We start from the raw sequence: 23,424 nt of genomic DNA, 5'->3' as shown, positions 1-23,424 counted from the left end.
GGTGGAGTTAGTAAGGCGCTGTAACGTTAGATGAGGCTGTGGATGAAGCTGACTTTAAGGTCCCTGTTAAGAAAGCTAAATCAGAATCCAGGCAAAAGGAAGTCAATTAAAGTGCTCCTGGGGGTGGGAGGTAGGTTTGATGAAAGCTGTGTTTGAAGAGGCAAACACTGTAACCTGAAAGGGCTAGAAGTCTTTCCAGTGACTCACACCAGAACAAATCTGGGTTAGAGAGGCCAGCGTGGGGGAGAGAGCAAGTGAGGGAGGCGGACTGACAGGATTGAGATGTGGAAAGTGTACGCAGTCTTTGTTGTCAGGAGTAGCCAGCCGGGAGGTGGCTTTTCAGTGGGCGAGGCAGGAAGGGAGGCAGGAAGCGCAGACTTCAAACCCGGATTAAGGGGTCAGAAGGCAGATGTCTATTCTAAAGAACTTTCTCACAATGAACACAGGATAAATACAGACAAAGGGATCGGGTCACCCATTGCTGTGTCCCTGCCGACTCTTGGATACTCGCTTTCTTTCCGTTGAAACAGAAACTTTTAGTGAGCACCTCCACAACTAGCAGGCTTTAGGTGTTCTTGCAGGGGATGGGCACGTGCTGGAATAAACACCTTGCTCACAGGGCTGCTGAGAGGATCATACTTGAGTTATCTTGCTGCAAAGCACTTCAAAAGGTGGCACAAATAAGTGCAATTTAAGAGCCAGTTATTACTCATTTTTATTACCTAACGACTAGACTATCGGCGCCTAGCAGAACGCTTGCGTGTGCTCACACTAAAGGACTAAATAAAACCTTCAGACCCAGTGAAGTAAACAGGGCAAAACACATTTTCTAACCATGAGCTCTAAGGCAGGTTGGTGAAGAAGGGTCAACTGCAAAGGAGGAGGACCACAACCGCCGAGGTGCAACTGGATTTGGTCTGGTGGGGAGGGCAAACGGGTGAGACAAGGCTGGCGAGCGCGAAGGGACTCGGCCTGCAGCGGGAGGCCTCGCAGGCAGCGGGGCCGCAAAAAGGCGGGCCCAGAACTGCGGAGAAAACTCCCGAAGCCTGGGAGGGGGATTGGAAGCGCCTCAGACCATATTGGGGGCATCTGGCTTCCAGAACCTCCGAGCCCCGCCCCTGCCGCTCTCCGGGGCTCCCGGGGGAGCGCCCGGGCCAGCGGCCGCCTTCACAGTCTCCGAACCCACGGCCCGGTCGCCCGCGACCACTGACCCCCGGCTCACAGCCCAGCGCTGAGCCAGGACCCGACCCCGCCCGGGGACCGCATCCGTCGCTTACCGCCCTCCTCGCCTACACTCCTGCACTCCCCCGCGGCCGCGAGTGGTGCGGCCCGGCCCCGCCCCCTGACGCCAGCGAGGGGCAGGGCGCCCGTCCCATCACGTGACGGGGGAGTGACCTCGCCGCCCCTTGCCATGGGGGCTTCCGACCCGGAAGTGGCGCCCTGGGCTCGCGGCGGTGCCGCGGGGATGGCGGGAGCCGGAGCAGGAGCTGGAGCTCGCGGCGGAGCGGCGGCGGGGGTCGAGGCCCGGGCTCGCGATCCGCCGCCTGCACACCGCGCACATCCGCGGCACCCTCGGCCTGCGGCGCAACCCTCGGCCCGCAGGATGGACGGCGCATCCGGTGGCCTGGGCTCCGGGGACAACGCCCCGACCACCGAGGCTCTTTTCGTGGCGCTGGGCGCCGGAGTGACGGCGCTCAGTCACCCGCTGCTCTACGTGAAGCTGCTCATCCAGGTGTGGGACCAGGGGCGCCACAGGGAGGTGGGGGCTGATAAGAAGGTGACAGGCCAGGATCTGGAGGAGGATGGGGGCGGGGAGTCGATGGCGACGGATATGAGGAGAGGGGCGGGGACGGCGGGTTGGTGCGCAGAAGGAGCGGGAGAGGAGAAAAACGGTGAGGGATTTGGGGATGCAGGGGGCATGGGTTTGGGGATGCAGGAGAAGGGGGCAAAGGGGTCAGCGACAGATTTGGGGGAGGGTGGAAGGAACAAGGGATTTGGGGGTGCAGGGGAGGGGGCGATGGAACGGAGAGATAGGTTTGGGAGACGAAAGAATGGAGGCGATGGACTTGGACTAGGAGGGAGGTGGCAGCATTTTGGGGTGAAAGAAGAAACAACAGAATTGGGGGAGGGGTGGGAAGTTTTGGCGATTGGGTGGGGAGGAGGATTGGGGGTCAAGGCAGAATATTCAGAAGATGGGCACATATTTAGGGTGAAGGGGAGCAAGAGCTCTGGATTTGATAGAGATGGATTTAAAGCGGTTTGGGGTGGGGGGAAAAAGGACTGGGGGTCATGGCCAAAAATTTAGGAAAGAAAAAGGGGCATCAGACTCCGGGGAGGAGGGGACCGGGGCACTGGATTTAACGGTGACGGAATTTGGTGGGAGAGGCGGAGGCGAATCGGTTTACCGGAGATGGGGGCTCTGGATTTGATGGCGACGACAGATTTGATGGGAGGAGGGGACAGGATGACGTGCTTTGGGGGAGGGGAACAGATAGGGCGACGCAGTGGGGGAGGGGTAGTGGCGATTTATCTGGAATGGGGAGCCAGGAGGCTTTTAGGGGGAAAGGGATGACGCATTTGGAGGAGAACACTGAATTCACGATTGGGGGTGGGAGCTGTATGGGGGGATGGGCTGAGGAGTATGGGCGTAGTGGAATTGGGCAGAAGGGCCAGTTGGAACACAGGGTAGCAGGATGTGTAGGGGCTGGCAGAAAATGAGGCCAAGGTAGGATGTCTCTGGAATCGAGGCATGCAGGGGCACTTGGCATATTTGGTGGGACCAGCAGTGCCTTACAGATGAATTGGGCTGCTTGAGAAAGGGAGAGATGGAGCTGGAAGGGGGCGCCCGAGCTGAGGTGGAGGGAGTGCATTTAGCAGAATTAGGTGGGCATGACTGAGATGAGCACAATGTAGATGTGGATGGTTTGGGCTTGGACTAATATCTGAAGATTTAGCCTAGAATTTTCAGTTAAATTGGGGGGCGGGGTTTGAGATGGAGACCTAACCAAGACTTGAGATTTGATTTGAGTTGAGGCAAATGGGTATCAGATTTACTGTCCTGATAATGGACTGAGAATGGGAGATACAGTTGGAATGAGAGGGACTTGAGAATAGGAGTAATTGAAATCTGGGGTCTGAGGAATGGGGGCAGTGGATTTTGGCGTGTGACAAGGAATGTGACAACGAGGAGATTCCTTCAGGGACATTACGATGCCTGACTAGAATCTAATCGTGACTGAGATTTGGAAATGGCTGATGGAAGGTCGAGACTGGCGTTTGGTTGTGATTTGGGAGTGAGGGCTCCTTATAAAAATTCAGGTTGTATTTGCAGCAATAGAGATTCCAGCTTTGGGAGAGAAACTGAGGCTTTGGAACTAGCTGGTGGTACTTTAGATGAGAAGCAAGGATGATGGAGTGAGATTGGGTGAGGGCTGGGACTTCAGGGTGGCTGATAGGAGTGTCTGTGGAATGGAGGATGTTGAAGTAAAAGGAATGGGGGGGGTGCTCCATGTGAAGGAACCTGGAAGTGGCTCCATCATTTGGACCTTGGTAGGTTTGGTTTACAGGAGAAGAAAATTGAAATAAGGGTCACTTGGAAAGGCAGTTAAGGAATGAGAGAGAATGGAGAATGAAGGAGGATAGGGAATTGGGGAATGAGGAAGTCCAGAGGGTGGAAGAACTGTATGGGGGGTGGATACGGATGGGTGAGCCCAGTTGGGGTGGCAGGTGGTCTACCCAATGTGAACGCAGCTGGTGCTGAGTGTAACATATTTGAGGATGAAGTCTTTTTTAAAATTAATTTATTTATTTTTGGCTGTGTTGGGTCTTCATCGCTGCACGCGGGCTTTCTCTAGTTGTGGTGAGCGGGGGCTACTCGTCGTTGCGGTGCGCGGGCTTCTCACTGCAGTGGCTTCTCTTGCTGCGGAGCGCGGGCTCAGTAGTTGTGGCGCACGGGCTTGGTTGCTCCACAGCATGTGAGATCTTCCTGGACCAGGGATTGAACCCGTGTCCCCTGCATTGGCACGCAGATTCTTAACCACTGTGCCACCAGGGAAGTCCTTGAGGGTGAAATCTTAATGGGTATAGCTTGGGAATCAGAGATAACATCTTGCAAAAAGGAAGATCCCAGTTTGGGGGTGGATGGCAGGATTGGATTGGCAGATCTGAGGGCTGTCCCGATTAAGTGAGTAAGAATGCAGTGCCTGAGATCAGGGCTCATGGGTGTTAGAGATTTGAGGGACTGGCTCTGTCGGTATATGGTATAGAACCACAGCTTTGGCTGTGGTTAGGACTGGGTTAACAGATTTGGGGATGAAATTGGGTGAGTAGACTTGGGAACAGATAATTAGAACTTGAGAGTGAAGGGAATAGGAGTGAGATAGGGTCAGCGTGCCTTTGATAACACAGGTAGAAGTTAAGAAAATAGACTCAACAGATTTGGGAGCCATGGGGATACAGGATGAAGGGAACAAGCAGGTTTAAGGGTGAAATTGGAATCGATGGGCCTCCCCAGTTGTTGTGACTGGAGTGGATAAGGCAGCAAAAGAACGTTGGCTCAGACTTGGAGTTGAGGGTGTAAATGGAATGCTGCCTGTATGAGAGAACAAAATCAAAGCAAAACTAACCTCAGAACCTTCGAGCTTTTAACCCAGAAGGGGAAAGGTCTGGAAGGGGAGGGCTAACTGCTTGGTTCACCTGGCCATCCCTTTCCTTCAACTCTCCTGGGCTAGATGTTTTTCTTTTAAGAAGTTCTCCATCTTGGAGGGGGTTTCTTAATTTATGATCAGTAATCTGTCATGTAGCTCAGAATCCCATCCATAAGGGACAGCCTGAACTTCAAAACACTTGACTAAGGTGAGGAAGAAAGGAAATTGAGCCCAGAAAACGCTGGAAGCATACCTAGTTCTATTTAAGGCAGAGCTTCCCAACCCTGCTGTTTCTACGCCCTTCCACATCCAAGAGGCGCTCCTCTGGTCCATGGATTTGTCTGGCCTGCTCTGAGGGACAGGGCTACGGCCCTGGTCCCCTGCCAGGGAAAGGCCTTCTCACACCCCACTAAGGCGCTGGTCTCCTAGACACCTTGCCCCTTGCCTGGCAGCAGAGAATCTTCTCATTAATTGGCAGCATAACAAATGGCCTCACCCCTCAGGAGAAACCTCTCCTCCTCACAGAGGTTTGGGTGGCTTGGTCCTTCACCCACCCATGAGTTTAACACATACCTTAATTATAACCAGCATCTATACAGCAAGAATTATGATAACCCTGCAGAAATGAGGGTGTCATTCTGTCACAGGGATACGGGGTGATCAAGATTAGATCACAGTTGAGGAATTGTTTGAGGAGCAGCTGGGATTCGAGGTGGCTGGGAGTGAGAGGGACAGATTTGTCGACATCTGCAGTGGGTACAGTAAGAAATTTGAGTGTGGGGTGAATGAGCTATCTGAAGTTTGGGGCTGAGATTTGGGTGTGATGTGTTTTGGTGTTGCCACATTTGAGATTGAGACTAGACTGATGTTTTAACCTGGCGATGAGAATTAACTGAGATTTTTTTCTGAGGTGAGCGTGGGGTTTAGTGTACATAAACATGGCGGGGGTTTCTGCACTGGAAATATCTGGAATTGGAAGGTAAGAATGTTGAGGGATGGGGTGACTTGGATTATGGTAAGGGTGGTATCTGGGACTGGACATTTCTGTGCATTGGGAGATTACACGATGTTGATAATAATAGACATTGATGAAATTTTGGGTATGTTTTGATGGGGAAAACATCAACAGAAATAGCATTTGACTTTGTGGGAGAAGAGTTAGAGGCCTGGGAAAGGTGAGAAGTAGTGAGACTGAATCAACAGTAGAATCTGACTTTCCCTTTGTATTTGTTGATTCTGAAGGTAGGTCATGAGCCGATGCCCCCCACCATTGGGACCAATGTGCTGGGGAGGAAGGTCCTCTACCTGCCGAGCTTCTTCACCTACGGTGAGTGTGCTTCCCAGGCAGGAAAGCCCACACCGAGAGAGACAAAAAAGAAGCATCAAATAGGGAACAGGCCCAGGTGGCCCTGGGGAGCACACCGGGCAGCATCGGGCACCCAGAGTCAGAGCCGGCATGGAAGGGGGGTCAGGCAGCAGGGTGTCAGGATGGGAGCAGGTGACCAACACAGCTTTGGTCCATCTCCTCTGTGTGAGCTGCCAGCTGTCAGCCCAGGCAGCAGGATAGGGAGACAGGTGCCTGAGAGAGGGCAGTCCAGGACAATGGTCCCTGTCATCCTGGCCACCCGAGGCTGTGCCTGGAAGCGGGGGTAGGGGGTGGGTTTCCATTTTTTGTTTTTTGTGTTTTTTTTGCCTTCTGAGCAGTCTGGCTGCCCTTTTAGCAGTTCTTTTGCTTTCCTGCTCCTCCAGCAGGAGGCCCATTGGGGCCTCCTGGGTTCTTTTCCTTTGTCCTGTTCCCCTGCATTCCTCAGGCAGTGGTGCCTACTCACTCAGGCATCTCCATCCCCTGGGTGTAGAACAGTACATGGTGGGTCTCGGCTTCACCCCTGGTGTGCCCTCGTGAGCTGCTCGAGCTCAGGAAGGCTGCTAACTGCTCTGGCCCCATACTCCGTATCAGCTTCTTCATGCCCAGGCCCTCCATCCAAGCACCCGCCCCCTCTGCCCCCTGCAGCCTTGCCTGCCAGAGGGTCTCTCCATCAGGAAGCCCACCACGGTGGAGCTTCCCTGATGCCAGCAAAGCCCACTGGCTGCCTGTGCAGCTCATCCCCTGACCCCCAGCTGGCCAAGGCCGTTTCAAATCCACCATCCCTGTCCCTCTCCCAGTCCCCACCCTTCCCAGACTTCTTTATTTTTTTTATTTTTTTGGTCACACCACACGGCTTGCAGGATCTCAGTTCCCCGACCAGGGATTGAACCCCGGTCACGTCAGTGAAAGCCTGGAATCCTAACTGCTAGCCACCAGGGAACTCCCCAGACTTTTTAAAATGTGCCTTTGCTCTCTGTGTTCACAGCCAGGCTGACCCTCTCGTGCTCCCTCCACCTCTGCTCATCTTATCTGTTTAGTCAGTCTAGCATCTTCTCTGAAAATCTTTCTTTCTGCCAAATAACTTGGGGCCTCGCCTCCTGTCACCCTTTTTTCACTTCACACCCTGCTGGCAGAATCTGATGTCATGTTTCTCTTCTAGTTTTGCCATCTCATTGTTGAGTACAGTATAGAGCCAGGTGGAACATGTCATTTTGCGGGGAAATCTGTTCGTATTTGTTTCACTTAAAAGTTGTCAACGTGGGGAAGGAGGACGTCACAGAATCAGGGAGGCACCCCCCACCGTAGTGCAACGAAGCCGGTATGCAGAGCGACGCTGGATTTGCGGGAGGCCGGGGTGGCGGGCTGCCAGCCCCTACGTGTGATTCCTCCATACACCACTATGCAGGCTCTAGCCATAGAGAGGTTGGAACCCAGATCATCTCTGTTCATGTCACACAGTCATTCCCGAAAGGACTCAGGGCAGAGGGGTCTTGACAATCACCTTACTGCCTCTTGCAAAGATGAGCAGAGTTCTGAGGTGCTCCCCCTGTCCCCCACCATTTATATAAACGTTGTTTCAGTGCAGATGGTGTAAGCAGACTCCTTGTGTTGGGGAGGGGCTCAGCTGTCTGGCTGTCTAGCGACTGTCTGGATGGGGTCTACTACTCCCCCTCAGCTATGAAAAGTGCCACAGCTGCCATGACATTCTTTGGTGTTCTCCCGGAAAGAACTTCCTGGAGAGTTTTCAGGGACTACAGAGAAACCATGGAATGATGGAGCCCCTTGCGAGCCAGGGGACCCTTTGGGCCCACAAAGACCTCTGTTTCTGCATACCTTTGTCTGTTCTCACTTGTTCGTGATTCAGCTCTGAGATGGGGAGAAATAGGGGTCCTTACTCCCTTTTTTTCTGGCTAGGAAATTGGATGGAAAGAGGCTAAGTGTCCTGCTGGAGACCACACTCAGGCTTTATCCCGCCAGCTCTCCCTTCTGCTGACTGGCACTCCCCTCCCTCAAAATAAACCTTCCTTCTGCCTGTTCACTCCGTGAAGCAGGACGTCCTGGCCACGTCGCCCAGTGTCCTCTCTCCTCCTACTCCTCTCTTTCCAGCACCACCCCAATCTCAGGAAGCCAAACATGCAGGTACCAGGTGCTCTCAGGACCAGGGGAAGCCCATACAGCTGCCACATGGAATTGCTGTTGGCAGACATGTGGCAGAGGAGAGAACGGCACCCTCCCTTGCTGGTTCCCGCCACTGTGCGGTGCTGGAGAGCTAAAGTCTTGGCTCAAGGGGAGCACATTGTCTGAGGGAATGTTCTGCCAGCTTCCAGGTATGCAGGTTTATAAAAATACGTCTCCTTTTTGAACATCATTTAAAAGCTGATATTGAATAAAACAGCAAAACATTAAGAAAGATCCTTTTAGAGACCCAAACAAAAAAACACTGACTCAAACAGGGTCAGGGTCCAGCTTCCCTGACCACTTAAGTGTTTTTCTATAGAATAGTTCATTGGTGCCTCTGTTTTAGTTACTTCTCCACTGGCTTTCCCCCCTGTAATTAATAAATGCCAGTAGGTGCCAGGTGGGATCCTGGATGCAGCACAGTGACGAGGTGGGAATGGCCCTCTCTGTGGCATGCTCAAAGGACACTCTTGAGCCTTTCCCCTGGGAGCCCTTCCTTTTCCTTTTTCCCTACCTTAGGTTGCAAACTTCATCACTGCTTGTGGTTGCCTTTTTCCATTTTTTCTTTTCCCAGAGAAAAACATTTTTTATAAGCAACAGAATTGGTTCCTAGGTTGCAGCACTTAAGTTGCTGAGTTGAGAAACTGTAGTTAAGTTTGCCAAGTAGATTTTCCAAACTACAAAAAGAAAAACGTATGAACTTGTTTGTCAGAAAAATATGTTTTGAAGGTTTTACAAAAAGAAATGGGCTAGAGAAGATGTTTGGGGGCGGGTCCCGATTGCTTCCGTGGCCCTGGACAGTGCTCCCTTCCGTGACTGAAGTCAGCAGGTACTGAAGAAGGACAAGCTGCGTCTGGTCTGGGTGTGAATGTGACCCAGGAGTGGGTGCGTCTGGGCTGAACGTGACGCTGCCACCTCTGCTTTCTTGTAGCCAAGTACATTGTGCAAGTGGATGGGAAGATAGGGCTGTTCCGAGGCCTGAGCCCCCGGCTGATGTCCAACGCCCTCTCCACCATGACCCGGGGCAGCATGAAGAAGGTGAGCCCGGGGTGAAACCAGGACCGGTTGCCCGAGGTTCCCCTGAGCCCCCTGCCACCCCTGGAGGCAGCCATGCGCACCAGTCCTGCTTCTCGGTTCCCACACTGGTCAGGGCTCCACCCCAGCACCAAAGCCAGACTCCAAGCCCTGGTGGTCCAACGCCGAGTCTCCTCAGTTGGAAAGGCCCCTGCCTCACCATCTGCCTGCTTTCTTACAAATGTGACACTAGGCAGGGACTTTCTCCCCCTCTAGCTCCAGCCCCAGGGTGTTACCCAAGGTGGGCCCAGCTAATGGACATGGCCAAGAAAATAGTAGGAGCTGTTTCCTGCCCTCTCTATCCCTTCAAAGTTACATCGAAGAGGCGCACCTGTATTTTGCTTTTGATCCACCTTTGTTCTTTGCATCTCAGGTTTTCCCTCCAGATGAGATTGAGCAGGTTGCCAACAAAGATGACATGAAGACTTCTCTGAAGAAAGTGGTGAAGGAGGTAGGTACCTGGAATTGGAGAGGAGAGCCTGATTATCTCTCACTGCCCAGTTGGGCAGGTCACTGAAGAGTCACAGTTGGGGCCTGCTGTGTGCACAGTGGGGTGGGATGTGGAAGGAGCCCCAGCAGGGCCACTGCAGGGAATCACAGAAAGCCTCTCAGCCGCCACGGGACCTGGCCTGGGACCTGGCAGCAGTCCTGGTTAGAGGGAATTTTGTGTGGGTGACCAGGGGGGCCATCTGAGGTAGACCGACCCCACATGGGTGCTGCAGGATCCCAGTTTTTCCCCCATAAGTGCTTATAGCTCCCAGTGAGCACCCGTTCCAAAGACAGGCCAGACCAAGTCCCTGCCCTCTGCTCTCTTGCAGACCTCCTATGAGATGATGATGCAGTGCGTGTCCCGCATGCTGGCCCACCCCCTGCATGGTGAGCCGCCCCATTGGAGACTGCATGTCAGCCGTGGGGTGACCCCTCATGGGCTGTAGACGGGCAGCCGTAGAATTACTGGGAAGTAGTATCACTGGAATTGGCCGGGAGTTCAGTCCAAAGGGAGCTGGGGCTTTTCCCAGTCAGAAGAAAGGGGATGCCATGGTCATGGGGTGTGATGGGGAATCCCAGGGGCCCTCCTCCCCTCCCGCGCTCTGACACAGGCCGTGTTGTGCAGTGGCCACTGTGCCGGGCACCCCACCCACAGCTGGGGAGTCTTGGACTTTGGCCACCATGTCACCTGTGTGTGTTTTCTCTTTCCTCAGTCATCTCAATGCGCTGCATGGTCCAGTTTGTGGGACGGGAGGCCAAGTACAGGTGGGTAATCCTTAGGGTTGGCAGGAGTGGCCCTGTCACTATTCAGAGTGTGCCAGGACAGGCCATACTGTGGTCAGCTCCTGCCCCTTTTCTGCCCTATTTCTTATGTGCCAGCTTCAGAGGAATGGGGTAGTGGCTTCCGTAGTCTGGGTCCAGGGGTATTTTCTCCCTGTCTTGTCTGGGGCAGCCCTGGATGAGCCTAGATGCCCTGCAGAGCGGTGAGTGGGATTGGAGTCTGGTTGGATTAGGAGTCCTGGCGGGGTTCCCTCCTAGACCCCCTAGGTTATGCCCTAGCCCTTTTTCCAGCTGTCACAGAAGCCAGCTTAGAGTTCGTTTCATCCTCTCCTAAGCAGCTGTCCACCCCATGGCCCTGGGGCTTGGCCTTCCATTGTTTACCAAATATTTACCAGCACCTGCCATGCCTGGCACTGAGCTGGATCTGTAGGGGCATAGGTGTGTTGACACAGTCTTTCCCTGTGGCACTTGTGCCCTCCCTGCCCCTCTGAGGCTCAGTGCAGGACAGGAAGTGGGTCCTGGAGGCTCGTGGCAGGAGTACATGCATCTGTTATCCTTCCTCGCTCAGATTCTTATTTCCTGGGTTCAGTTGTTTTCTGCTGCTGTCCTTGGGGCCACTGCCCCAGGAAGCTTGGCTGCCATGGTGCCTCATTTTGAGTTCACTAATGGGAAATTGGCCCATTCCCCCCGTGGGCTTAGAACCCAGTGGGCTGAGCCACTGTCCTGAGAGGAAGGGTAGTGGGGCCTGGCAGGGCTCTGGCTCCCACCGTCTTTCTCCTAGGCTACCCTGGCCCTCTCGGCTTCGCAGAACCTCTGTGCAGAACAGGTCACCTGGCATTGTCACAGGTCACAGAGGTTGCACTTGAGCCTCCTTTGCATTTCACACCTAAGACATCCCAGCCTGTCCTGTGATCTCTAACAGGTTGCAGCGGGCAGGGTGTGCATCCCCAAGTTCCCTACTGGGGAGGGCCAGATGCCTTTTCCCAAGCTGCATCTGTGCAGTCTGATTGCAGGGCCTCCTGCTTCAGGGCCCTGTATTCCTTCTCTGCCCTCTGGGAAGGTGCTTCTCTCCACTCGCCACCTCTCCTCCTCTCTCTGTGATACATGCAGGCTTCTTTGCCAAAAGGTTGTTCAGCCAGAAGTAAGCACTAGAGCCAGGCAGGAGAAGGTCCCGTCGCCTCTGCAGCAGCCCAGGCTAGAAGATTCATTCCTACATTCCAGATCCATAGAAAAAAGCAGTAGAGAACTAGGGTTCTGCCCCTGTGGGTGGTTGGGTTTCCCCAGTCTCCATAAACTGCGTAGACGCCCTGTCACTCCCCATCAAGAGCTGTAATCATCTACACTTGGGTTCTGCCTGGTGACAGAGAATGCCCCCTCCCCATCCCGGCCAGGGCATGGGCTTCTCCAAGGTGCCCGGGTGACGTTGTATCCCTATGTTCTCCACAGCGGCGTGCTGAGCTCCATTGGGAAGATTTTCAAAGAAGAGGGGCTGCTGGGATTCTTTGTGTACGTGAGTTTATACACCCCATAACTGGCCACGGAGCATGGCTCTACTAACAAGCGCATTCTCAGCCCTCAGGCCACAGCTGTTGGCCTCAGACTAACCACAGGGCTCTGTCCCTGCCTGAGCAGCTGCACCTTGGCCCGTAGAGCTCCATGGCCTATGCGAGCTACGGATCATCGGGAACAAAACTACCCAGCCCTGTCCACATCGCGGCTTACACAGAAATGGTACTGTTTGTCCAGCACGCTTGGGGTGGGGATGGCCAAAACCGCACCCCCGACCCCACTGTCCCCGTCCATGTGCTGCAGGGCTGGAGGTGGGCACGAGGCTGGTCTTCAGGGCTTCCATCGTCCTTGGTTTCACTGCTGAAAAGTCACTGAAAATCTGTGACTTGGGCTGAAGGTCAAGCTCTGGCAGCTCACAGGCTGACTCCAGCTGATGGATCCTGTTTGACATAGCACTTCTGAGAAATTAGTTCTTCATATTCAACATTTAGGATGTTTCACAAAACAATCCCTATTTCTGCCTTCTCTTAAAAAGTCAAGACCTGGCCGTGCTGGGCCTGTGTTTCTGCAGAGCAGAGGTCTTCAGGGCATACAATCTCCTGAGGGCCCCGGACCCCCTGCCCTCCTTGGTGTCTCACACCCGTCTTACTCCACCTGTAAAGAAAGCTCACACCGAAAAGACTGTAAACTACAAACAGAACCCCAAATCCAGGCCTGACAAATATTTTTTGTTTTGCTTTTTTAAGGTCTAGGCAGAGACATACATACTGTTAAATACACAGTACACTAGATGTGGGGCTCTCTTTTAACTCATCTTGTGGTTTCATCATCGGCCAGGTGTTCTGTGTGTAGGGGTGTGTGTGTATGTATGTGTATGTGGTTCTCACTAGGAGGTGATTTTGCCCCAGGGGACATCCGTAATGTCTGGAGACATCTTTTGATGGTCACAGCTGGGATCTAGTGGGTGGAGACCAGGGATGCTGCTAAACATCCTGCAGTGCAGAGGTCAGCCCCCATGACAGAATCATCCAGACCTAAAGGTCAATAGTGTCAAGGTTGATAAACCTTGATTTATATATGCACATATTCATATGTATATTCATATCTATGTATATGTACACATATGTATGGGTGTGCATATATATGTGTGTAAATAAATAGTTGCTTGTGTGACTGGTGCTTCAGACCCTAAAACACTACATATCACCACCTCTGGTGTTTTTCACACTCATTGTATACATTCTTTTCTGGTGTGTGAGTAGGATTCCTACACAACAGATACCTTACCCATTGGGTTCTTTTTTTTTTCTTCACGTGTTTGTAGAACAGGTGATGTATGTACTCAGAAAGCACTGAGTGTACCTGTGAAAAGTCAGTCTGAGCACAGGTGGAAGCAACAGGATTGGAAATTGCATTCATGAAGGTTCACTTTATATCTCTCATATCATAGATGTGTTACAGGTATTTTGAACTTTCAAATATTTTGAAATAAGATTTTTGAAAATTCAAAAATCATAATTCTGTGTCCTCTCTCCAAGAGATAGCTGTTCTCCTGGAGATCTTTCCATGTCCTTCTATATCTAAACAAGCGAATAAACACATTCAAAAAAAAAAAACCCACAAGGGCTTCCCTGGTGGCGCAGTGGTTAAGAATCCACCTGCCAATGCAGGGGACACAGGTTCGAGCCCTGCTCCGGGAAGATCCCACATGCCGCAGAGCAACTAAGCCCGTGCACCACAACTACTGAAGCCTGCGCGCCTAGAGTCCGTGCTCTGCAACAAGAGAAGCCACTGCAACGAGAAGCCCATGCACTGCAACGAAGAGTAGCCCCCGCTCGCCGCAACTAGAGAAAAACTCGCACAAAGCAATGAAGACCCAATGCAGCCAAAAATAAATAAAAAGAAAAAAAACCCAAAACCCACAAGTATCACACAGGACCCACTGGTCTCGATCTGGCTTTTTGCCCTCAGCACTGTATCTTAGGGAAACTTCACATTAGTGTGTAGAGATGTGCATTCTAAAGGCCATCACTTTATTTTTATTTATTTTTTTTATTAGTTTCTGCTTTATAACAAAGTGAATCAGTCATACATATACATCTGTTCCCACATCCCTTCCCTCACTTTAAAAGTCAGCCCTCCTTGTAAAAGCTTGTATGGAATGTTTTTAGTGGAACATTCCAGGGGTGAATACAGGTGCACTGAGCAAAGTGTTTTGTGAGAGTGGATTGGGTAAAAAGGCCAGGAGAAGACTGCTAACGTGTAGGTACTCTTTCATAACCTACATTGGAAAATCCCGGATTTTGCACCATTTACATCTTAAGGCCCAGCTTCTGTGGTTTGAACACCGCTTGTGAGACCATAAGCTTAACTTGTGCTGTCAGATGTAGCATATAACACACATACCACCCCCCACTCCCCGTGGAGAAAGGAACACTGCTTTCCTGCTGTGGATAGCTGCTGGCCCATGTGGCCCCTGCGGGCTTCCTTCCCGAGGTGGTGCTGGTGGATATGCTGAAGTTTTGAGCTTGGAACATCCTTGTCTGCTTCCTGGGTGTGGAGCCCCCAGGAATTGTTCTCTTCCCTCCCCTGCTCATCTTTGCTCACCTTGTTTTTTAGCGGCTTAATCCCTCACCTCCTGGGAGATGTGGTTTTCTTGTGGGGCTGTAACCTGCTGGCCCACTTCATCAATGCCTACCTGGTGGATGACAGCGTGAGTGACACCCCAGGGGGGCTGGGGAACGACCAGAATCCAGGTTCCCAGGTTGGTTGGAACAAGGACTTGTCCATCTTTCCATGTACTGCTGATGCCCAGGGTCTGGGGCAGACTTGAGGACTCTGGGATTCTGAGTACTGGGCCCCTAGGGCTGGAGAGGGCCTCTGGGGAGGGGTCTGAGGAGAAGACTGGTTGTCCCTGGGTCAGCTTTGTCTCCGAGGAGAACGGCCTCGAGGGAGGAGATTGCTAACAAGACGTAGAGGGGTTTATGGAATGCCCGTCCCTGGGCAGCTTTAGGTCAAACAGACCCTAGCTTATCCACGGCTAGTTTGAGGCAGTGACCCATACCAAACTAGGGATCCCTGGTAAATCAGGACGTAGACCAGCTAATAATAACCCTTGAACTTATGCTCACTGTTTTAGGCTTTTTCAAGCCCTTTAGTGAACATTGTGACATTTGATCCTGACAGCACCTCAGTTGTGAAAGGAACAGAGCAGGTATAACATCCTGTTTTACAGACAGATGAGACCCAGAGATTGAAGGGCTCTCCTGGGGCCCTTGCCTGCGAATTGACAGGGCTGGGACTAGGTCTTTCCCTGGGCCAGGCTGAGGGTGCTTCAGTCAGCTAGGAAGTGTACCATGCAGGTGCACCCCACTCTTGTTAGCAGTGGTCTACACAGCCTGGTATGCACAGACCTCTCGGCAGATTGGGTCAGGCATGGGGAGGCCTTGGTCCTTCTAAAAGGCACTTGTTGAAGAAAGGATTCTAGGGATCTGATAGGTCAGCTGGTTCGGCCTGACCCAAGATAAGAGTTGGGGAGCAGTGATAGGCAGGGGTTCCTGGGAGCCAGACATTCTAACAGCGGGAATCACCCACCCTTGGAGGCTGGGTGAGGGATTGGGGACCTGTCTGCCAGAATCACCTTGTTGGGGTGGGCGGGGTTCATAGTCTCCGTGTGTCTGTGTCTGGGCCCCAGAATGGCAGTTCCGGGGTGGGGGTGGTCTGGGAAAGAGTCTGTGGTGAGGGGTGCCTCTGAGAGCTCACAGCTGGGGCAGAGGGAAACTGGCCATATGAATTGGGTAGGTGAGTCTTACTGGCCTTTTAATGTGAGCAGATTCCAGTTGCTCCATAGAGAGCAGCTCCCACCTGCAATTACAGTAGCACAACAATGCCCCTTTCTCAGGGGCGTTATGGGTGGGTCAGCTGCTGCCTTCACATACAGAACAAGCCTGGGACAGCTGGGGTGCCTTGAGGGGGAGGGGTGTCCCACAGCTGATTGGTTCCTCCAGTCCAGGTGGGCAGGTGTTTGACCAGGGGCTGCTGCACTTACCTCACTGAGAACAGCAGTCGACACTTCACTGAAAGTATTTTTCACGTGCTTTTCTGGCTTAAAGGCTAAGATGAGGCTGCTCAGGCAGAGGGCTGAGCAAATCTCCGCCCAGGGTTGCAGGGCATCCATCGGGTGGGATGGCCATGTCACAGGAAGCTGAGGGATAGGTAGTCACCCTTTGTAGTTTGGGGCTGTTTCATGGGCAAAGTTGACTTCAGGAGTTGGGTCCTGAAGGGGATGAGAGTTTGGTGAGGTAGGGTGGCGGTAAGCCCAGGGCTGCCCTTCACCCTTTGCTACAGGACCCAGGATTCTGTGTGCAGTTCAGATGGGTGCCTGACTTTCCATTCAGTAAGCACTTTGCGCTGAGCCCCGGGCAGGCACTGATCAAGGCAAACAAAGGCCCAGCCCTGGCAGCTTACAGCTCGGAGGAGGTTACGTAGGCCACAGCCCGTGATCCCACCTACCTCGTCTCTTCCACTCACCATCCCTGGCTGGGTCACAGAAGGCCCTCCAGTCTGGATATCCCACTTCTGCCTCCCAGATCTTCTCTTGGCTCTGACTGCCAGGCCACAGAAGCTGCTGGCAGGCCCTGAAAGGGAGCGCAGCATGTGCCACGGGCGTGTGAGGAGCTGAGTGCAGAGGGGGTGTGAGGCCAGTGCGGAGGGTGAGGTGAAGGGGCTGCAGACCAGGCAGCGCAGACGGGGCCGGGGCCTGCATGTTTGAAGTCTGCATCCCGAGGTACCTGGGGCAAACCAGTCTCCCTTTTTGTCTTTTCAGTTCAGCCAGGCTCTGGCCATCCGGAGCTACACTAAATTTGTGATGGGGGTAAGTCTGGCCAGCTGCTCTTCCCACTGAGCTGGGGGCCTGGGCGGGGCTTCGGAGGCCAGCTCTGGAGATGGCTGGAGGCAGGCCTCAGTCTAGGGTGTGCCTGCTCCTGGAGCCCGGGTCGGGGGCTGGTGGTAGGTGGGCTCACTGACCCTCAGGTCTCCCTGCAGATCGCAGTGAGCATGCTGACCTACCCCTTCCTGCTGGTCGGTGATCTCATGGCCGTGAATAACTGCGGGTAGGTGTGTGCCCCTCCTCACGCACCCTGCCAAGGCTGCTGGGGGGACCTGGCTGAGCCCGTCCAGTGCCCTGCCCCCTCCCACCTGCTCTATGTGTGGGCTCGGCCCACCAGGCCCCTGGCTTCCTCTGGGATTCATCGCACCCCTTTGGGAGGAATCTGTGGTTCGGTATGGGGGTGGTGGCAGCCCCAAGCCATTCCTTCATGAGGGCTCCTTTTCCTTAGCTGATCCATCTCCCGCTGTTCTCTGGATCTAACATGTTCTCCTTCCCTGCAGGCTGCAGGCCGGGCTACCCCCTTATTCCCCAGTGTTCAAATCCTGGATCCACTGCTGGAAGTACCTGAGTGTGCAGGTAAGCCTGCTCTCCAGGGAGGTTTTTCTCACTTTTCCACCACATCAGTCAGATGGAAAGGTTTTGTGGACTCTTCATTACATGGAAAGTTAAGGGGTTGTCGTGGAATCTGATGTTGTAAGGAGGATAAAGAGGATGTAGACTTTTGGTTTGAGGCATTTAAATTAAATTTTCAATTTATTTTATTGGACTGGCCAAAAAGTTCATTCGGTTTTTTTCCATAACCTGTAGAAGGGGTTTGAGGTGGTCAGATCTGAATTTACTTAAGAATTACACATCAGACAAGGTCTTCTTTTCTTCAACTCCCAAAGACTCTTAGAACAAGTATGAGGGAGCCCACAGGGTAGGTGGTGAAGCCCAAGAACTTCTTATACCTCAAGTAACCTGGGATGAAAACACATCTGGCATGTTGGAGGCCGGCCCCTCCCTCCACCCGTGCAGGATGCCCCAGGTGCCCAGGAGAGCCTGAGGGTGGAGCTGGGCCATGTGGTGAGCTTGGCAAGGGTGCCAGTCTTGAAGTCTTTGTGTTCTGTGCCCAAGCACGGTCCTGCTGGCTGGAGCTCTGGGTCAAGGATCCAGGTGGCTGGCCCAGGACAGATCCCTGACTTTTCCTGACCATGGTTGGCTTCAGAGTAAAATGGGGCAGTGGCCTGGGCAGGAGGAGCTAGCACACTGACTGGCCTCAAGGTTGAGAAAAGGACGGATAGGAGGAAAGCAGGGAGGCCAGAGACAGACGCAGGCCTTCCAGCGAATACAGTTGATCCTACATGCATCACGTCCTCTAGTATTGGAGGAGCCCCAGTCCACTTGGGCTCTGAAGCCAGAGGGCAGTGAGTCTCCTCTGGGGGTTTCCTACTCAGTAGCCCGGTGAATACTGGACACCCGGGACTTCCCTGGTGGCGCAGTCGTTGAGAATCCGCCTGCCAATGCAGGGGACACGGGTTCGAGCCCTGGTCCAGGAAGATCCCACATGCTGCGGAGCAACTAAGCCTGTGTGCCACAACTACTGAGCCCGTGCGCCTAGAGCCTGTGGTTCGCAACAAGAGGAGCCACCGCAGTGACAAGCCCGCGCACCGCAACGAAGAGTAGCCCCCACTCGCCACAACCAGAGAAAAGGCCGTGCTCAGCAACGAAGACACAACATAGCCAAAAATAAATAAATAAATAAATAAATAAAATACTGGACACCCTGTGGCATGAAGTAAACTGCTCCCTTGTGCTTCAGCACAGAGTAGATTCTGACCTTGCCCTCAGGAATGCAAACCTAGGCCCTCTATTTCTGACTCGGGGGTCTCTGAGCTACTGGACTCTTTGTCTTTCGCTGGCCTGGCTCTGGGGTGGGATGAGAAGCATGGCCTCCCTTTCACTGACCCTACTGCTCCTTCCAATCCAGGGCCAGCTCTTTCGAGGCTCTAGCCTGCTTTTCCGCCGGGTGTCATCAGGATCGTGCTTTGCCCTGGAGTAACCTGAATCACCTAAAAAAAACCACGCTGTCTCAGCCTGGCCACCGTGGGTGAGGCCTGATCATCTCGGGGCACCTGTAAGACAACCAACCCAGCAGCACCTAGATGTGCTCCAGCACAGCTGGGCTTCGGTTTCCATATATGCCTTGTGTCTGTCCAGAAGTAGGGGTTGGGTGGGGGTGAGGCTGCGTCCAGTGGATTGGTCACTGTTAGAACTGGGGAAGGTGGGGTGGGGCTGGGGAATTGGGGCAGAATCCCCTTACTTTGCAGATTTCCTGAGTCTGCCTTGTGCAGGGGGCCAAAGAATGGCTTGTGGAGGCCCACGTTGGATGGGCAAAGGCTCATGAAGTCAGGTCCCAACCCCCATTCACACCCCTCGAGTCAGCCCCAGCTCTCATCCTGCAGCTCAGCTGGGAGTTTCACTCTCTTGCTTTGTAAATAAGGTGTGATCCCCTTTCACGAGGCCGCCGTCATGTCCAGGCCTTTGCTAGGAGACTGTCTTCGGTTTTCTCAACACTACTTTTCTGATGAGGCAGCACCTTCTGAAAGGGAAATCATGTGACTGCTCAGAACGTGTCCTTCTCGTCAAATGTTCATTGGTTTAATGGTGATGCCTTACGTGCAGGATATGGTTACCCGTGCACTTGTGAACACCCAGATGTTAGGCAGATCAGTGTCTAGTCCTATTCAGTTTAAAGTTTCTAATAAGATTTGACCCTTTCTCCCTCAAATAAATTCATTGGTGGTGATTTGGAGCTTTGTGGGGAGTCTCTTATTTTTATGAGCTTAACTGTCTGCAGGGTCTTTCTCAGTCCTTTGTGGTTGTGTGAGAAGGGTTGTGTGTAAAGTGACAGGACTGGGGGCAGCCTGGCCTGGGCATGAGAAGTGCCCGGGCTTGGTGTAGATCAGCCGGGCAGCAGGCTGGGGGGGTGTTGGCGGGGCAGGGCGAAGGCTCGGGTCATTGGGTGGTTTTCTGAATTAGACAAGCCGAGACTCCAGTTCACAGAGCAACAGCTAGTGCCTAGACCTCTTCCCAGGGAGACAGGAGCTCTAAAGGTCCTCCCAGCTTCAGAAAATGTTCCACCCAAACCCCCAGCTGTCCTCTCAGACTGTTTGCAGATGATATTGTTGGGTTTTACCAAGTCGGTTGGTGTAGCAGTCCCATGGTTACAGCAGGAGTGGACACAGGCCCAGCTGAAGCACTGAGCTTGGCCTTCTCTGGAAAAGGCAAAGCTCCCTTCATTTGCTTCTGCCCAACATTTGCTTTTGCCTATAAACAGGCAGAACTGACAAATGGAATATGCTGGCCCCTAGAGACCGTGGGCTTCCAGCTGATGGGGTTTTAATACCAGTTGAGGGCCAGCTTGGTTCCCCAAATGTTTCTCTGCCCTTGCTCTAGGGGAGATGGCTTCGGGGAGCTGGGATTTGGGACTTTGGTCATACTTCCTCACAGGTATGGGCTGGGTCATGCCCAGGGAAGGCCCTGGGATGCTTTTGCAGAACTGGTTTTCCCCATTGGCCTAGTAACAGTTGCCCCAGTTTACCTTATGTATCCTTGTTCCCCAGGAACACAGGAGCATGCCTGTGCAGGTATCCTGTAAATGTACATTGGTGGGGGTTACTAAGATCTCACACTCACTTCAGACAGCTGAAGTGGCAGGGAGGGAAAGCACATGGCAAGGTGAGCAGGCCAGGCCTCGCTGGCACCAATTCTGTAGAGGAGGAAGGCCCTTTAGAGGTGTGTCTGCCACACAGCACATGACCTTTCTCTAGCCCAGTGTGGTTTCCCATGGCACTGACCACTGCCCTGGGGTAACTTTTCTTCCCATTGCTCCACCCTCAAGTCCTGTTTTTGCAGAAATTCCTTCCTGTGGTCCCCCAGATTCAGGAGTCTGAGCTGAGCTGGTCCTGAAGAGCCCCTCCCTCTGACAGCCATCTCCTCCTAGGTGTCTGGAGAAGCCACCAAGGTAAAGAGCCAGCCTGGGTGGGCCTGTCAAGTCACTTTGAGGAGAAGCAGTGCCATTCCCAGGTAATACCCTGGGATTTCTGAATTTCAGGGTCTTGACTACATTTCCCAGGTTATCTTCCACCCAGAAACAGCAAGAAAATCACCTTTGATGCTCTGTCTCGGTTTTTAGTTGAGCAAAGTACAGGTTTTTATTCCTAACCATATTCAGTTCAGTATTAAGGTGTGTGTGTTGTGTATGGTAAATGCTCCCTTTGTCTCCTGAACCTTTCATTCTTTGAGGGCTGAAGCCTCACCTGCTCCCCTCCCCCAACCCCCCCAGCACCTGGCATGTTTCCTCTCAGTCCTGGAAACTAGAGTGACAGAGTCCTTATCTGAGAAAGGAGATCGGGTTGAATTGGCGGGGGAGGGGTGTGGAGGATTTGGGGGGTAGATGGGGGGAGCTGAGCTGTCAGCAAAAGGAGGGGTGACAGGAGTGGGAATGTCCCTGTGGGGACCCAGTTACCTCCCTCCCCTCCTGGAAAACCTAATTCCAATGGACAAAGCTGGAATGTCCTCTGACAGACCTTTTGGGACCCCCTGTGACGAAGCCCGAGGTGGCAGTGGTGGTCTTTGCAGGGCCCTACTGTAGCCCTTGTTGCTGCGCCAGTGCCCAGATGCCTGGGAGTCACGCAGCAGAGTGCAGGAGCAGACCTGCCCTACTCTGGTCCTCGAGGCCTCAGAGTGCCAGCCCCCTGCCCTCCTTTTGAACCTGTCCTCCCATTCTCCTCCCCTCCCTGACTACTATGGGATACCATGTCTTGGCTTCTGTTATTTACCCCAAAAAATTTCCAAAGAGATTCCTGCTGCTGGTCTTAGTAGGTTTTCTCATATGACAGGTTGGGCTGGAACCTGAGTGCTGGAAACAGGTGTTCTTGCTTTGCAGGAGGCTGGTACATCCCACCCCAAAACTGAGAAAGATGGGTTTGGGCCTCCACAGTCTGGCTCTGCCCAGAGGCTACCTCACCTGACCACCTCATAGAACTTGGGACTAGCTTGCGAAGACAGGCCCACAAAGGGAGGGACGCCCTTCCCCCCTCAGGAAGGCAAGCAGGGTCAGCATCTGAAAATCAATTAATGTAATACATTCTGTCCATAGGAGGAACAAAACCATACAGTCATCTCAATAGACACAGGAGAAGTGTTTAACAAAATTCAACATCCCTTCATAATGAACGCATTCAAAAACCTAAAAAGAGAAGGGAGCTTCCTCAACCTAGTAAATGGCATCTATGAAAAACCCGTAATTAATATTATACCAAATGGTGAAACACCTAATGTTTTTCCCCTGAGATCAGGAACAAGACAAGGCTCTGCTCTTGCCATTAGTCAACATTGTACTGGAGGGTCTAGCCCGGGCAACTGGGAAAGAAAATGAAATATTATCTGTGTTAGAAAGGCAGAAGCAAAACTGTCTCTGCAGATGACATGATATTGTATTGAAAATCCTAAAGAATCCACTAAAAATACTGTTATAACTAATAAATGAATTCAACAAGGTTGCAGGATATAAAATTGATGTACAAAAATCAATTGTATTTCTATACACTTGCAAAGTGAAAATGAAATTAGTGAAACAATTTCATGTACAATAGCATAAAAATTAATAAAATACAAATTTAACAAAAGAATTACAAAACTTATATTTTGAAAATTATAACACATTGTTGAAAGAAAGTAAAGAAGACCTAAATAAGTGGAAAGACATCCCATGTTCGTGGATCGGAAGCCTTAACATTGCTAAAATAGTGGATTACATAATCCCTATCAAAATCTCAGTTGACTTCTTTGCAGAAATTTGACAAGCTGATCCTAAAATTTATATGGAAATTCAAGGGATGATAGCCTACACAGTCTTGAAAAAAAACAAAGTTGGAGGACTTGCACTTCCCAATTTCAAAACTTAACTACAATGCTACAGTAATCAAGATGGTGTGGCATTAGCGTAAAGATAGATACATAAATCAATGGAATATGATTGGGAGTCCAGAAAGAAACATTCACATTTTAATTCACACAATTAACGTAAAAATTTTAAAACACAGGCACAAATCTTCATGACCTTGGATTAGGCAGTGGTTTCTTAGATGTAACACCAAAAGCACAAGCAACAAAAGAAAAAAGTCAGAAGTCCTCAAAATTAACAGCTTTTGTGTTTGAAGGATATCAAGAAAAATTGAAAAGACAGCCCACAGAATGAGAGAAAATGTTTGCAAATCATATATCTGATAAGGGACTTGTATCTAGAATATGTAAAGAATTCCTACAACTCAATAATAAAAAGACAAATACCCCAATTAAAAAATGGGCAAAAGACTTGAGTAGATATTTCTCCAAAGAAGATATACGGATGGCCACTAAGCACATGGAGAGATGTTCAACATCATTAGCCATCAGGGAAATGAAAGTCAAAACCACAGCAAGATACTACTTCACACTCGCTAGAATGA

The 23,424-nt window shown here is 52.0% G+C and overlaps 1 protein-coding gene across 5 annotated transcripts; it reads left to right on the top strand.

The window, feature by feature from the left end:
* Positions 1–1,411: 1,411 nt before the first annotated feature.
* On the top strand, positions 1,412–19,724 carry MTCH1 (mitochondrial carrier 1; the record flags this gene model as incomplete). Of its 5 annotated transcripts, none has more annotated exons than XM_079713169.1 (12): positions 1,412–1,732; positions 5,889–5,973; positions 9,122–9,228; positions 9,638–9,715; positions 10,083–10,140; positions 10,467–10,518; positions 11,980–12,039; positions 14,662–14,755; positions 16,868–16,915; positions 17,086–17,153; positions 17,431–17,506; positions 18,900–19,724. In XM_079713169.1, the coding sequence occupies 12 exons, from the start codon at positions 1,412–1,414 to the stop codon at positions 18,969–18,971; spliced, it is 1,119 nt and encodes a 372-aa protein (XP_079569295.1). In that variant the 3' UTR covers positions 18,972–19,724. The 5 variants fall into 5 exon arrangements, with proteins under 5 accessions (XP_079569295.1, XP_079569293.1, XP_079569292.1 ...); XM_079713167.1 differs by having other exon boundaries at positions 14,662–14,806; XM_079713166.1 differs by lacking the exon at positions 18,900–19,724 and adding an exon at positions 18,439–18,690 and having other exon boundaries at positions 14,662–14,806.
* Positions 19,725–23,424: the final 3,700 nt, after the last annotated feature.

Source organism: Hyperoodon ampullatus (assembly GCF_949752795.1).
Source record: "Hyperoodon ampullatus genome assembly, chromosome: 10".
NCBI classification, from domain to species: domain Eukaryota; kingdom Metazoa; phylum Chordata; class Mammalia; order Artiodactyla; family Ziphiidae; genus Hyperoodon; species Hyperoodon ampullatus.
The sequence above is the reverse complement of the archived record's forward strand: the minus strand, read 5'-3'. Positions and strand labels throughout refer to the sequence as shown.